The following is a 17004-nucleotide window of genomic DNA, read 5'->3' as shown; positions in this document are numbered from 1 at the left end:
TTCACCTTGAGGAGTGCAAAGGGAAATGTACTATTTGTGCCCTCTGTGCTCTTACCCTTAAATAGGTGCCTGAGGAATGAAGCAATGCAGACTGAGAAAAATGCTTGTATTTCTATGACTCTCATGCTGAAACAACTGGAAGAAGCAGCGTTCTGTTTTTATGCTTCTCTCTCAAGGATGAATATATCACAACTCAGTTAGCAACCATCACAGCTGCCCCATGGCAGACATCTCCGAGCCTGTTTCAAGCCCTCACAACTTCTCCAAGTGGCTGTAGGGTGACCTAGCCCCTCACTCCCTGCCCAATGGGGTATGAGACTCAAAAAAATCAGATAAATATTGGCCACTTCCTCTGAAAGACAACCACACATGAAATAATCAGATGTTAACAACCATATACTAATAGGTGATTCAAACTCTAAATGAGAGATTTCCATTCAATTCAATAACACATCCCGACCATTCTTTCGATGCAACGCACTGAAGATGGAGAAACAATCAACAATTAAGACCTAGCCTCACACAGTTTATTCTTGAAATCGCAATTAGAGTTGTCCACAAAAGATTCATCTGGGTAAGCTCTAATTTGAGCCCTGTAAGATGATACAATTTGGATTTGCAGGTAAGGCAGCCAGGGTTGAGGTACTCCAGAACTCATCCTTGCTGCCAATGCAAATGGAAACAGGGCAGAAGCCCAAGAAAGCACCATGAGGAATTAAAATACCTTTTCTCAATTCTTCAAAAGCATTCTTTACTGTCCTAGCTTTCACATGGTAGTTTCTGAGGAAGGAAAACCTCTCAGGAGGCTCTGCTCATTTCTCCTAGTCTGCCCCCAGGCACCAGGGAGGGAAGGATGAGCTGTCACCCGTTCCATCTCTTCTGGCACCATCTGGGTCTAAGGGGTGGGGGTGGAGTGAGCACCATTTCACAGCCACCTCCTTGCCCTCCAACCCATAAAACCACCATCCAGTCACCTGTACATTCTCCAGTCCACAATACTGCTACTGTGTTAGCTCTGCTCCTAGCTAACACAGCTCCTAATTGTGTCCTTAGACAAGTTACTTCCCCAAGCCTTGATTTCCTCATCTGTAAAATGGAGATAAAGTAATATACTGCTTCGTAGGGATGTGGTAAGAATTAAAAGCAATGTCTATGTAGTGCTTAGAACAATACATGGTACATAGTCATGTTCAAAAAATGGCAGTTATCATTACCATTATTTCTAAAAAAATCCACCAAGTCTCTTCCCTTAATTCTTGCAGGAGGCAAAAGAGACTTGATCTTCTCACCCAACAAACTCAGTCTCCTCCAGCCTCCAAATTTCATCTTCTCTAAGAAGCTCTCCCAAAGAAACAAGAGATCTGGCTGACAACTTTTTTCCCTGACACTGCCTTTATATCTCTCTGCTCACAAGAAATCAGCTCTTACCTGCAGGGGATTTAAACCATCAATCATATTCCATTTAGAAAGCTTTAGGACACTGTATCCTCCCAGTTGTCACCTTCCAAGTCCACAGCTCCTTATGTACTCAAAAAGTACTGATGAAAAAAGAGGAACACAAGATTTGTGGATATGATTCATATCAAACTCCAGCTTGATGATAACTGATTTTCAAAGAGCTACAAGAAATTAAAGTTTCCTGAAAGCCCACAGAAGGTTGGATATGACCAAGAAATCTACTAACAAAACTTCCATTTGTTTATTGCTTCATAGTTTATAAAATGCTTTCACATTGGTGACATCATTTTGACAAGTTGAAGAGGAAGGCTTAATAAATATTATTATAACTATTTGACAGATGTAAAACCTGAGACTCAGAGAAGTAAGGCAGCTTGTCCAAGGATCAATCCACAACACAAAGTGGTTTGATTGTTTAAAGTCTTTCCCCTATTTTTCACTCCCTCATACAGACCCTATCCTCAAATGCTGTGCATGCTCCAGGTGATTAATAAGAAATCTTACTCAGAAGGGACTACAAGGAAATAAAACCACAGTAAAGATACTCAAGAATGACTAAATTAAATTTCTGGAGCAAGGAACTTTCCTCACTCAATTCTGGGAGTTCCAGCTATAATCCAGCTATAATCACACAGCCGTGAGCATTCTTCCCCAGCCAGCCTAAAGTGGCAGATGGGAAGATCCCCATGGGAGAAAGTGGACCCCCATTCTGCCTCTTGCTTTGCTTTCTTCTCATACTCCTGGCCCCTCTGAAAAGCCAGAGGCTTCATGACTGTTGTAGCTGCTCATCTTTTTGTAAAGATATCTCTGTTTCCTTCCATTTCTGTTATCCACAGCCAGTCTCTCCCAAACTTGAATGATGTCAGGCATCTCACACACACACACACAAAATAGCTCTCTTCCAAGAGGGAATCTGCAGGTACAGGAGGTGGCCATCACCACTCAGCATGTCCCCACAAAGAGAACTACAGCATCGTGAAAGGAATTATATAATCATACAAGACTCAACTCTTTCTTCTAGTCATAATTCAGTGGCCCCTCTACCAACTGGCCTGGGTCTTTTGGTTCTGATAGCTGCATCCCCAAGGAATGGCCTGGTTTTAGAAGGAAAAAAGGTGATGTTTTCCCCATCTACCTCAAGGGGGGCCAACTAGGCTAAGACCTCAGTGGCTAAGGACATTGCAGGTAAATAAGAGGCTGGAACCAGATGGGAATAATCTCCAGGGAAAAGGAGTGGCTACAGGGCTGGCTCTTAAGACAGCCATCAAACAGAAAGGTCCCAAAGGGGGCTGGCAAAGAGAGGTACAAATTCAGGTCATTGTCAGCATTATAGAGGCCCCAATGACAGAAAGGCCTCCAAGTAGGAAGCTCCAAGCAGCAGCAACTCTAAGAATCAAGTAGAAAGCATTATCCTGGAGGATCAGCCATTCAGAACAAGGTATCAAAGAGTGACCAAGGGTCCAGGAGACAGAGTCCAATCCCCAAGCAATGGGATGGGCAAAATCCAGGCCCACTCAGGGTAGGCCCTTGTGCAAGTGAAATTGGCAAGGAAGACCAGCTCTCTGGATGGGGCCAATGTGGAAGGGAGAAGGTGTTTAGAAAAGGCACAAGAGAGGCCTTCATCACAGCCAATGAACCATGCCTCCAGCAGCCAAGCAAATTCCAGCCCCAGAATCTCAAGACAGCTCAAGGATGAAAGGGGTAAAGTGATGAAAAGACTTTCAGGGACAATAGCTCAACAGGGTCAAGGAGGATGGGAAATGGCACCAAGCAAAAAAAAGATGCAATAAAGAAGGGAAAATGAGGCATGCTTGTCAGGCTGGGTGGGAATATGAAGATGAATACAAGACACTGCCTTGTCCCCCACTAGGAATCGGGTAGTAGTTGTTTAGGCAGCCAAAGATAATAGGAGGGGTATTCCATGCAGAAGGACCAGCATGTTCAAAGACCCAGAAGTACCAATGATGCTTTCATTGGTTCTGTATAGATAAAATTTATGATACAAGGAAGAGACCAGTAGAAGGTGAGACTGGATATTTCAACAGGGGTCAGATCAAGAAGAGCCTCTTATGCCAAACCAGAGATTTTGGACCTAATCCTAGATGGGAAACCACTCAAAAGTACTGGCATAACATGATAAGACTTATATTTTAGAAAGATCACTTTGGCACCCAGGTGGAGGCCAGCCAGAGTGGAGGCCAAATTAGAGACAAGGAATTACCAGCCAAGCAGCCACCACTATAATTAGGGAATTGATAACGGGGATCCAAGCTAGATCCCCACAGCGGTGGAGATGGTGGTAGTTTTAGTTCCCCGGCCACCCAATTCATGCACAGCTCACACAGCTTCCACAGACCTAGCATTTCTCTCATCAGACCACTGCAGGCTCCTTTAAACCCTCACTGGCTTCTGTTTCTTTCTAAACCTCTGCATGATTCATTTTCACCCTGGGACAGCCCAGTTTTCAAGGTGAAATGCAACAAAAGACAGTTGGTCAGCTCCAGGGTGACCCTGGGGGAGGCTGGGGGCAGTCGTACTACTGCCTTGTGGTGGTGACACATGAGGTCATTGGGACTTTTAATCAGTGCTGATGAGTCTCCTCTGCTGCTGAGAAAAAGCAAGCCAGAAATATCCTTGCTTTTGACGCTGATGGCTACCTCAACAGGAATTCACTCTCCAGGGCCGCACAGAGATTGTCTATGGATTACCATGCATGTGGGTTCCACCGTTTTCACTGGTTCTGATTCCAAGAAGTATCCACCACAAGATCCAGGACAGCTTTATGTAGATCTTCAGATCATTAATACAAAAGAACTCTGACCCATACTTAAAATCTGTATCTGAAGTGTAGGGTGGCTAACAGGTTTTGAACCCAATAAAAACCCTTTTGTACATCATTTTATAATTTATAAAAGCCCTTATGTATCTAATTTGTATCTGTAGGAAAGGCAAAGCAGATATTATTACCCCCACTTTACAGATGAGAAAACTAAGGCTTGGAGAGATTTTGACTGACCAAAAGTCATATGGTTTATAGGTGACAGAGCAGAAATTCCAACCCAGGTCTCCTCTACATCCAAGCCTCTGCTCATTCTATCAAGAGACTTCCAATTCCAACAAGCACTATGGTTTATCACAATCATGAATTAACTTCCTTGTCCCAATCTTCTCCAAGGCTACTCATACCCTCGCTGCTTTTCCTTCTAAGACTCTGATCCAGATTGCAAGTCTGGAAAGGCCCTTCAGGTCTCCATTAGACCTGATTACTACCCAGGGATGGCCAAAGCCAGAGCCCAGGGTCACATCCTGGTTAGAATTTTCCAGAGAGGAAGTTTTGGTGTACAGGGCTACAACAAGAAAAATGCGGCATATGAGAGCAGGAGCAAGTCCCAGTTCTGCCAGCTTTCTCTCTGACCTTCAGTTTCCTTACCTCTAGAACAAGGGCAGCAGCCAACATCCGCACTGCCCACCGCTCAGGGATCAGAGCCAATAACTGTGTCTTTCTTCTCCCATTTCCAGGCAGTCACAAGACTGTGCTGGATGGACCCACTAGAGAGTAAGGCTAACTAGTCCCTCCCTGCTGGCCTCTCCACACTAACCTCATTGCTTCAGCAGACAATTTGGCTTTCAATCCAACCAGGAACATTTAAGCCATCCAACACATGCTCTCACACTTTTTTCAGCACACTTCTTTGCACCAAGGCTGGTGCTAATTACACAAAGATAAATAAGACAGTGCCTGTCCTCAATGAGCTCAAAGTTTGATTTAGAAATGGACATAATGACTGGCTTGCCAGTACTAGGCAGCAACTTTGATTTGATTTCTGTATTCTTGGCACCTTACACTGTGCCTGGCCCACAGTAGGACACAATATATATTTTTTTAATGAATAAATAAAACCAAGATTTAATGTGATGACAAAAGTATACCCACAGTTCAATGAAAGCTCTTCCCTTCACTCACTCAAAACTTCTACCTTCATGTATCCCTTTACTTTACTCCTGTGTTGAAAGAAAAGGTGTACTTCCTTCTTGTCAGAATCAACACCTTCATTGTGATCTCAACCCTCTCTCTCATCTCCCTGGGGGCCTTGCTCCAGCTATCACCCCTCCCTCCTGCATCTTTATCTTACTCTCTCTAATCTCTCTCACTCTCTCTCTCTAAATCTTTCTTTCAGCTTTCTGACACACTCGTTTCCCCATGCTTACAAAACTAACTCAAACTCCCCTCTCAAGTTACAGAGCTTCCTGTCATCCTCCTTTCCCCTGTGACTGTCCAGAAAGGCTAGATCACACCTACAGCCTGTATTTCTCATCACCCAACTCATTCCCTCTGCCCCTGCTCCAGTGTCCACTTTTTCACAGAAAGTGCTCCCCAAAGTGTTACCACAACCTCCTCATCACCAAATCAATGGTCTTTCTCTCAGTCCCCAGCCTCCCTGACCTCTCCACAGGGTGGACATAGCTGAAACTCCCTCGATTCTGAGACATTGCAGTTCCTGGCTTGCTTTCTTCCTCTCCTGTCAATACTCAGTCTCTATCTGGCTGCTCTTCCTCTATTTTCCTCTTAAATGCAAGTTCCTGCCAAGATTCTCCTGTTACTTTACATTCTCTCCCTTAAGAACTAATTTAATGTCAAGGCTTCCAAACCAGGAAGCCTTTCCAGTCACCACCTCCCACCCCAACCACCTCCTCCCTGTAGAATCCAAGAGAACCATGGTAATGAAAATGCAAGAAAGGAAAGGTCATTATGGGCATGGAAAGGGACAGTACCAACATATTTTCATCATAGGACTCTTTCTTACAGCCTTTTGTCACATTCTGCATGGTCTCTGTGAACTTATCTTACAAGCTTCTAAGAAAGGAACTGATCCACTCTTCTCTGTTCTCCCCATTCTGCCTAGTATAGTGCTCAGACACACAGGCACACATAAGCATCTTTTGAAGTGAAAGAGAAAAACTGAAGGTTAACATGCTTTAAAGTACTCAGCAAACTATGAAGTGCTAAAGGAATATAAGCCTTATCATTAACAGCCTTAGCAAGAAACTCCAAGGTTGTTATGAGCACATTACAGGGTCAGAGCCTATCTCTTCTCCAGTTCTGCAGGACATCTGATGACCAAACACCTAAAAGCCTGGAAATGTCTCTTCCTGCACTGATCAAGAAATGCAGACTCTAGGGAGAGGGAGAAGAGGATGCAAGCAGGGCCCCATATCTCCAAAACCATTTCTTTCATTTTTTGTTCATTCGATCAGTAAACATCCACTGAGAACCAACAATGTACCAGGCACTATTATAGACCCTGGGAACTCAGCTCTAAACAAAACAGACAAGGGCCTTGCTCTCCCGGAACTTATATTTTAGTGAGAAGAGAGAGATGACAAACATAAGTAAATAAGAAAGCAGCAGTCGTAAGAAGTGCTTGCTGTATCATATCCTTTACTATCTCTCAAACATGGCAGGCCTGTCTGGTGGCTCCTTCTCACTTCTGAGGAGTCACACAGACAAATCCAGTCCACGGCTTTGAGGTTGATTTTGTTATTTCTTCTGCTGCTATGTCAGCAGCTAAAACACAGATGTGCTAGATTTTCTAATCTACAGCACAACACTCTTTGGGTGAGCACTGCTGCCCCATTTTGAGCACTGCTCCTGCCCCCGCTACATCTAGAAGGCTTGGGCTGCATGGGCCCCGTGGTCTCTGAGCCCAGAGGCTCCTCCAGGAACAGCCATGAGGGTGCAGATTACTTACCAGGAAGCTGCTTGGGAATGCTTTTTCTGGCTGTGTTCAATTCTGTCAGAGCTCTGTGGACTCAGCTGATTGCTGGTGGTGGATTTCTGTGTTATTTAGGGCACCAAAGTCCCACAATCTTGACACAAACTTAAAATTAGAAATGCATAAATATAGGAAAGGAGGAAGGTCATTCAGGAAAGGCAGCCTTCCAAGGGAGCTGTAGGACAAAGAAACCCTGGAAACTTCCAGGTTCATTAATGGGTTTCACAAAGCATTCAAGTGGTATTTCTCCTTCAGAAATAACATCGTGGAAAGCGTAGGGGACAGGCTCAAACCTCAGCTAACACAGCTGAGTGAGTGACTCTGCAAACTAAAAACAGCTTCTTTCCCACTCATTCTGACAGATTTCACTTAGACCCTGTGCACAGGTTGATCCGCTAACGGTTTTAGTCCTGCAGCAAAATGAGGGCCAATGGCATCTGGGCTTGACTATTACCCAGTCTCTGGTTCCATTTCTGTTTATTTCCATGTTTTCTCCTCCTGCCCCAATGGCTATGTGTGTGCATGCACGTGCATGTGTACATTGAGCTCTTCACTGGGATTTGGTGCTCCTCAACCAAATGGGGGCAAAATTTAAACTGGGAACATGACTCAGGACAAGAGCAGACCCTCAGAAGCACTGGAGATGAGGCTGTTTATCTTGGATTTTCTCATAATTCCTAATTAACCTCCCTGGGCCTCAGTTCCCTCAATTATAAAATGGGGATCATCATTTCTATTCTGGTGTATTTCACGGCATCACACTGGGATCAAGTGAAATAATGTATGTAAAAGTTATTTTCCTTCAGAAGAAAGGATGGATGTCAGTGATTTGGGCAGGCTAAGCAGGCAGCCAGATTGTAAAACCAGGCTTGACCACTGGGACGGACAGGCACCCTGACTGCATCAGGAAATAAAAGCCGATCTAGGCTCACTGGTTTAGTTCATGCTGTTCCCTCTGCCTAGATCACCCTTCCATCCTTGCTAAACTCCTACTCATTTTTCAGAACCCATGTCAAATATTTCTTTTTTGTTAGATTTTTCAGAATTAATGATTCCATTTTCACTGCTCCCTTAGCCATTTGTACATAACTCTAACAGCACTTTTTTCTCTGTAGCGTAAGGATTTAATTATATACCTGGAAATTATTTGAAGGCAAAAACCATGTGTTCCATCTTGGTATCCACCTCTCCCAACCACCACCACTGTGTGGACAACACTAGCATATGTAGGCATCAACCAATGTTCACTGGATTGACTACAGAATGAGCAAGAGCCTGAAGTCAAGAAGGAGGTAAATGTCAGAGAGAGCCAGGAGAGCAGAAAAGGTGGGACTGACACACACACAGAGCCTATAGAGGGGTTGGCAGGCACAGAAACCAGGAAGGCAGTGTTGCCATGGTCTTCCCCAGGCAATAAGGGCCCAGACACAGGGATGAGAACCAGGACCAAACTTTAAGCCCTGGTCCTGGGAAAAAACAAAACAAAACAGGGATTGAACAAGGATCAGTGGTACCCCTTGAGGTCCAAGGACTAAGAGGCATCAGCACCCCCAGGGGCCCAGGAGCTAAAGAGAAGGGCATCACACTAAGTCCCAGCAACCTAAACTGGAACAGGAGGTCTTGGAGACAAGAAATAAGGCCAGAGGCCAGAACCCATAGAACAGAGCCAGGGCAAGGAGTTAGAGCTGAAGAAGTAATGAAGTCTAGAGTTTCTGGATTAGTTAGCAGTCCCAAGTCTGCCAAAGTTGAGCTACAGCTGGGAGTTAAGTGACCCTAGCTATGAAAGTGAGGGACTACAGAGGCAGGAGGCAGGCTGGTCATTCAAAATTAAAGAAGTGATCATTTCCAAGAAATAAGAATCAGAGATGGAAGAGATTCTTAGATCTACAAAGAACATCAAGATTCATCCGGTCTTAACATCCCTAACCAACATAAGGGGAAATCAAGGGCCTGGGAGGAAAGGGAACTTGCCCAAATGCACTCAGTCATGCAGAACAAAAGCTAGAACCCAGGTCTTCTAACTCCCAATCTCGTTCTTATGCCCCCAGAGGCCGTCTACCTTCAGTCAAGCAGGTCTCCCAATTGTTCCACTCACATACTAGGTGCCTAACTCCAGCTGCTTCAGAATCTTAGGAAGCCCTCAATATACCCACTAAGTGAACACAAGCACTTCTTAGGTACAAGCAGGCTTCCCATTTTGGGCAGAGTTTAGAGGCAATGTTCCACAGGAAATGTGCAGGTACCACCCCAGAGGAGGCTGGGCACGCAACAAAAGCAGCTGTTGTGTATGTTTGCCATCAAGGAATAAACGAACCAGACTGTTTACACATACCCTCCCCTGACATGTGCATGGGGGGGATTAATCCCAACCACTCTGCTATCCCTTGAATTTTCCAGCAGTTACTGGAGGCCCAGTATCTAAGGCAATACTGATTGTGCATGAAACACAGTTTTCACCACCATAAAAGCATTAAAGGAAGGCCCGCCAAGTCTAACATTTCAAATGATAAAGTCTCTCCCAGACTAGTGATAAGGCACAGCTCAGAAGAAAAGAATTGAGAATCAAGGAATCAGAGACCCTGACTCCCAAACTTCTAGAAGACTTTCATCTTGGGAAGGAAACACAAGCAAAAAGATGTGGGAAAATAATTCTTAATTTTCCTCCCTATATGAAGAAAGTACGTGAGCCCATTGCTTACCTACTGTGTGATCCCAGGGCCAGTGAATTAAACTTTCTGACCTTTAGTCTCCTTATTTGTAAAGCAGTGATTATGACACCTGTGCACAGGTTCATTGTGAAGATGAAATAATGTATGTAAAGCATTTAGCACACTGGCCCATAATAAGCACTGAGTAACTTTGCATCTATTTCTTTCCTTTTGTTCATAGGAAGGGATGGTTATAACCACAGTCCAGTTCTACCTACCTGTGCTTTCCCCTCTTGCTTGGCTGTCCCTCTGGACCCTTCTGTACAAGCACCCTGTCTTTAACCTCAACCCAGAGGGCCCACTCCTCCAATTCTGCTTATTCCTTGGACATGGAATTGAAGGCAAATGATCAGCTTTCAGGCCACAGTCAGGTCCTTGAAGGTCAGGAATCATCAGCTTAGTCCATGTCTGGTCCTCCCTCCCCAGGTGTCCCTGCATCCCAGGCTAGGGTAGCACCAAGTTGAGGATAGCTTTATCTTTTCCAAGGCGAGTCCACTCCTAGCAGCTTATAGCTGCCCACTTGCATGATTCTCTCTGGGCCTCAGGCAAATAGATGCTACAGATAGGCCAGACCCGGGTATCAGCAGCTGGGAGATAATTCCCAAACCCAATTTACCAACAGGAAACAGCCTGGAATCTGAACCTGCAGAGAGACCACAGAGTAAATACAGAGCACCCCAGTGACGGGAGCAGAAAGGAAGGGGAGCACTAAAATGAAGTTGCCAACAGGCTCAGGGCTCAAGCCATCCCCTTATGTTGTCCCTCTAAGAAGCTAAATAAAAGTCACATCAGTGTCAGGCTCCGGGTTTGTACTGGCCACATCTGTCACAGTGCTGCACTCTGTGGCCACCACAGCAATAAAAAAAAAGGCTTCAAAGGGGAAGAAGAGAAAGGAACCAACAATCACCGAGAACCTACTGCATGCCAAGCACTTTGCATGTAATCCTCTCCCATGACCCTATGTGGTAGGTATGATTATGCTTATCTTACCAATGAGACCAGAGACTCAAAAAAAAATTTATGAAGCCTCTGTGCCTCCTCTACTATGCTACTCAACCACAGTGTTAAACATTCTGGGACAGACAAGAAAAGCTCAAGAGTCTAAAGCACTTTGAACCAGGCTCTCAGCACCTTAACTCACTAAGCAGACAATAATAGTTTAAATACTTCATTCCCTCATTCACTGCTGGTGGTAGTCAACTTCTTTCAAACAAAATTTAGAGAAATATAGTGAAAGTTGTAAAGGTGTTCGTGGCCTTTCCCCTTGTAATTTCATCCCCAAGACTGCCTCATTAGGAAACAGTGCAACAGGGTACTCACTGATAATGACCAGAAAAACAAACCAAAACCAAAAACAAACAAACAAATAAACATAAAAGAAAATGACCTAAATGTCCAACATTCAAAGAATAGTTTGGAAAATCTCAGACTCTTCAAATCATGTAACGTTATACAGCCACTTTAAATGATCATTTTAAAAACCAAGAAAAAACAAAGCAAAGCAAGCATTTGTGATAAAATAAAGAGTGAAAACAATATGTCACAAATATTATCGCTACAACTCTGTAGACATGTGGATGCATGTGCCAAAAGGAATGCAGTAAGGACAGTACGATTATGGACAGTTTTATGATAATTACTATGTGTAAATTGTCTTTGTGGTGTTGCTTAGTACCTTTTCAATTAAAGAAAAAGAGAGAGAGCAAGACAGACTCAACCCAGCACTAAGGAAGGGCCCAAGAGGATCAGGGCTGGGATGTGAAATAGAAATGGAGAACCGTCCTACATACCCGGAAGGAAGAGGCCAGGCAGGCCCCCTGGGGAAGGGAAGCCCTCTAGGTATGGAGAGGGTTGTAATTAGTCTGATGCTAATTACAGAAGTCTCACTAGCTTATTAATTTTTTTTTACCGTCTCTGAATGAAGACTGAATTCCTTCGTTAAGCCAATTTGGGTTCAGAGATACATTTCCTGCGTGGCCATCCTATTCTTCTCAAACTTCAAGCCTTTTCCCTTTTTTTAAGGACAGCAGTAAAACTCAGCAACAGAAACAGATACCCTGGAGAAATTAAGACTCTTCTCTTAAATGCAGAAAGTCAAGACATTTCAGAGAACTAAAGGGGCTTGGAATAAGCAACTGAACTACAATGTTTCCCACACTGGGAAATACAAACGTTAAGTGCAAAATATTTAGCTCTGTATTAAAGGCCCCCTTCATCAGGCTCCAGCCCATCTTTCTGAAATTCTCTATTATTATCCACCCTAGACATCCCATGCTCCAGCCAAACTGAACGACTAGTGGTCCCCTAAACACTTTCTTCACTTTCCTACCCACCGTGATTCTGTTCAAGCTATTGTGTCCACCAAAAAGTCCTCTTCTTTCTCATAACTGCTTGCTCACATCTGACCCGTCGTCCAAGGCACAGCTCAAAGACATGTCCTCTTTGAAGCCTAACCTGATCCCTGTGCCCTGAATTCATTTCTCCCTTTTCAAAGTGGATTCTGGAGTACCTTGGACCTCTCTAAAGAAGCTATCACACAGTCTGCCTTCCAGTAGAGTTATTGAGGTAACTGCCTAATCTACAATATTAAACCACGAGCAACTTGATTCCAAGGGCCCCTTCAGATTCCCTCAAAGAACAGAACCTGTCAAAATGCCCGGCAAGCAGTAAGCCCTCAGTAAACTGAAAGACAAGGAAAAGAGAGACATTATGTCTCTAAGTCCTTCCTACCTCGGTTGCTCCCGTTAGGCACTGCAGAGAGGAAGGCATGCTGTTCGGTCTCCAGTTGCAGAGGGACAAATCCTGTTTCTCTGGTGTCCAACCTTCATGAGCCTCTGACTTCCTCCCTAGCTGACCATAGTCTGCTCGGCCCCAGGTAAACACCTTGCCAGTTTCTAAAAGCAAATATTATTTAATCAGGGCTACATTCCACAACTGTACTCTGAGGGATAGGCAATGGATTACAATAGAAAACTGAGAACATTTATTTTAACACCAACTACTCGATGAACCAGGAGCCTTTGTATCTTCCTGTAAAGAAAGTATGAGTATTCACATTTTTACGTAGAGGTTAAATTACTTGCTCAAGATCAAACAAGTACAGAGTGAGTACCAGAGCCAGATTCAAAGAGAGAGCTGCCTGATTTGAAAGCTTAGGCACTTGCATTTTATGTAGATACAAATACGGATATAACTATAGATAAAACGTCAACCATGTTTTATGGCCTACCTACCATCTTCCCTATCCACACCCTCCTTGTGCTTTGCCCAGATGCTTGTTCCCAGGCTCTCCTCACCCACCCACCCCCAATCCAAGGCTCTCCTTAACCCCTTCGAAGTTCCCCAGGCTCCTGACTTGACCCATGCCACAGTCTTTCAGGGCTTTTCTCCCAGCTCAAGTGAAGGTCAGTTCCATGTGTTCTCACCTTCCGGAGCCTACATTCTTATCCAAAGGAGCAATTCTAACAATCCTAAGGCAAGTGTCTATGTGTGCTAGAGGGAAAGGAGTGAGAATGGGGAAAAAAAAAAATCATTTGGAGCCAGGAAAGCACTCATTCCCCAGATGCACCACATGGGAAGCTGGCCAGTGCTAAAGATGATGGAAGAAAATGAAGCATGGAAAAAGAGACATGGTCTTTCTACTCATAGATAAGAGAAAATTCACCAAACCCATTCAGTTATACCAAGTGCCGCATTTGTTATTTCAACAGAAATGCAAAATCTGATGAGGCATAGATTATTAACAGATTCTCTGCAATAAATATGCATAACCATGTGTGCTGTATAAATTCTTTATACATGTTTATTTTAACAAAGAAAAACTTTGCTTAAGAGACAAAACACCAAGTAATGCATATTAAATTCTAGACAAATCTACTATATTTTCTGTGTTTAGTATCAAAGCTTCATCTGGCCCCACGTTCAACATATGGTTTATAGTGTCAGCTAAAAACTAACACAGACTCATGGGAGAAATGTCAGAATATTGCAGGGACACAGGACTCTGCAGGGAAACAGTTCTCAGGATCAATGTGCTATGGAGACCATCACAGGTATCAAGCAGTGCACAGGAATCTGACTCTGGGCTTCCTCAAAGAAGGAACAAGGTCTTTGCAGCCCACAGATACCTGCTATATTACGATAACGAGGAGTGGGTCCATTCGGATGTGCTATTTCACGACTTTGCTGTTCCTTTTACCATAGATGCTCCTTCCTTACCTTATTCACCTAATAAACTACAGTTTAACCTTTAGAGTTCAGCTCAAGTGCCATCACTTCTATAAAACCTTTCTTGACCTCCCAGTTCTCTCCAGAAAGGGTGAAGCCACCCTCCTGTGAGCCACCTCTATGTTCCTCGACTACTATGCCAAATTCTGTGAGCTGATCTTCTTGAAGGTAGGGTCCACATCTCATTCATCTTTATGGCCCTAGAAAACAGCACAATATTTGGTATATTGTAGGTGCTCAATAAATGGAAAATTTCTCTACAAGATAAAACCAAATCAGCAGAAATCTATCAAGTGTCTTCTAAAAGCACTTTGCTAAAGCACTGTAAATACAAATTACTGAACTGCTGGAGCTGGAGGTTGAAATGGTCCACATTTCAAAAACTGAAGGCATAAAAAAAAATAAAAGTAAAAAATAAAAAAACTGAGGGCCAGAGGGAGGCAGGGAAATTCCTGCAATAACACACTGATTGGTAGCAGCAATGGGAACAACACTCCCATGCCTTGCCACCAAGCTGCCTCCTAGGATAAAGCACAATTCCTGTTGTCAAGGATCCCCGAGTTGGGTTGAAGATATGAGGGTTAGGCACACGTCAAGCTACACACAATCAGAATAGGTAGGAAAGGTAGGAGAGACTGAGAGTCTCACCCCTCACACATGGTGGGTGTTTTACAGTTCATAAAGCATTGTCCTATGCATTATCTGAGTCTCAATATGTGCAGTAAATACAGCAGATATTACTGTTCACATTTAGCAGATGAGAAGATTAGGGCTCAGAGAGGTGACCTTCCCCAGGACACACAGCTAAGCCACTTCTCTGTTAGCCCATGATACTATTCTGCATTGGTTAGTCACACTGGTCATGTCACTGGATAACCATTCAACACTTCCTTTGCTTCTGCAGGTTTAGACCAAGAAAAGCTCATATGACACAAGTGCCCAGGACCCACAAAGCCTCCAAAACTGGCAAACTGTCTCTCTACCTATGCTTGCTAGGATTTACAACCAGACTGCCTTAGCAGGAAATTCCCAAGAAATCAGAGGATGAGACTGTTACTTCTTAAAAGACCCCAGCATTCCTCTGCTGGGAAGAACTGGCAATTTGCTATTCGCAAGCCTCCACAAAGCATTGTGTTATAACAAATCCCACAATGGATTCTTTCTTTCATTTCAAGTAAAGCATCTTAGAACCTGATCTGCTATTGATCACTGATGTCCAAGACAGGCAAGACTGCCAGGATATGGTGCCACCACTATTACATCTCCCTTAGCAATTCAACCATTCCACTTACATAGCACTTTTCACCTTCAAAGCACTTTACGAAGATTAACTAATTAATCCTCATCCTCCCTGGGGAGGCCATAGTCATTCTATTAGAGACAAGCTCAGAAACCAGGCCGACTCACATCCAGCCTTTGGTCTCCAGCCTAAGTTTGGTCAGTCAGGCAGGGGCACTCCGGAATCTTTCTCCCCAAAATAAACTCTGTATCAGAAGGCTCACAGGGGAAAGAAGAGACCCTTTTATTTTTTCTTTTCTTTTAATCAGACATTTGTGGGCTAACGTCTAGGTGCCGTGGCGTATACACAGGTCTTAATTCTCATGATTAGATGAAGTACAGCTTATTAAGCTTATTTTACAGATGAGGTTAAATGATTTGTGAGGTTATATAACTTGGCCAAGTTCACACAACCAGCAAGAGGTGGAATCAAGACGTAAACCTGTATCTTCTGACCCCAAGTCCAGCGGTATCTCCAATGATTGCACAGCTGCTATCACAAACTGGTGAAACTTGGCTGATGAAACAGCCATCTGTACAATGTTTAAGGAGGGCAAAAACAAGTAAATGGATATGCTCTGTGTACAAATCAAGCTTTCCTCACTAGATTCCTTCCTGGAAGAGCATGCAGAAACCCAGCACTTTAAGCACTGAAATAAAGATTAACACATAGATGACAACTTCGATTCACCTGGAGTAAAAGAAAATAAATGAATCCACGCACCAAAAAAAAAGTTCATTAGTGCACCATAGATAAACATCTGCCTCAAGCTCAAGTATGCTGTCAAATCCTAGGCGATTCAGATCACAAATTTAAAAAATGAATCTTTTCCTTAGAGTAAAGAATTACATAGTACTGTGATTAAAAAAAAAAAAAAGATATATTAATGTCATCCAAAAAAGTACGGGTAAGAGTCTCCAGATAAATGATAAATGGGAGAAATAACAAAATAGCTCAAAATAAAGTCAGCAAGTAAAACATAATTTAAAGGCATGTCCGTATGAGAATTAACACAGAACAATGAGGGAGGCAAGAAGTATACATGGAAAACAATCCCAAAGCAAAGTAAAAATGGCAGGGGCTAAAGGAGTCCTAAGACAAAGAGTGCTGAAGGAGGCTGGAGTAGGCATTTCAAGTTAGAATTGTCCTGGCTGGCTAGACGGTACAAGTGTTATTTAAGATGAACTTCTGGATAAGAAAAGAAAATGGGAGAATGGGGGAGCGTATTCTAAGAGCAGGGAGAGAGGATGAGCAATGGCGTGGAAATCAGAAGGCGCAAGGAGGGGCGGGTGGAGAGGGAGTGAAGGTCACATGGGAGGCAGAGTGGGAGTCAAATAAGGACTACAAGGCGGGGAGCAGCCACAGGGAAATGCCAGGCTCAGGGTCTAGATCGCACCTTCCAGACCAGGGGTCCTGAACCTTTTTGCTTATACTCCCCTATCAGTAAAATATTTTTAAACAGACCACCAAGCTATGTATATTCATTTATTTATTAAAGTATACACTTGTATTATATGCATTTATAAATTATACATGTGTATAATTCTGACCCTCACTC

General features: G+C 43.6%; 1 protein-coding gene across 2 annotated transcripts in view; it reads right to left on the bottom strand.

Annotated features, from left to right (window-relative positions):
- SERGEF (secretion regulating guanine nucleotide exchange factor) overlaps nucleotides 1-17004 on the bottom strand; it is a 278977-nt gene that overhangs the window by 217436 nt on the left and 44537 nt on the right. For both annotated transcript variants that reach the window (XM_037839296.1, XM_037839295.1), the window contains exon 9: nucleotides 12671-12834. In XM_037839296.1, the coding sequence (XP_037695224.1) occupies nucleotides 12671-12834 (164 nt within the window). The remainder of the gene's footprint in view (nucleotides 1-12670; nucleotides 12835-17004) is intronic.

This window comes from Choloepus didactylus, chromosome 6, assembly GCF_015220235.1.
Source record: "Choloepus didactylus isolate mChoDid1 chromosome 6, mChoDid1.pri, whole genome shotgun sequence".
NCBI classification, from domain to species: Eukaryota; Metazoa; Chordata; class Mammalia; order Pilosa; family Megalonychidae; genus Choloepus; species Choloepus didactylus.
The sequence above is the reverse complement of the archived record's forward strand: the minus strand, read 5'-3'. Positions and strand labels throughout refer to the sequence as shown.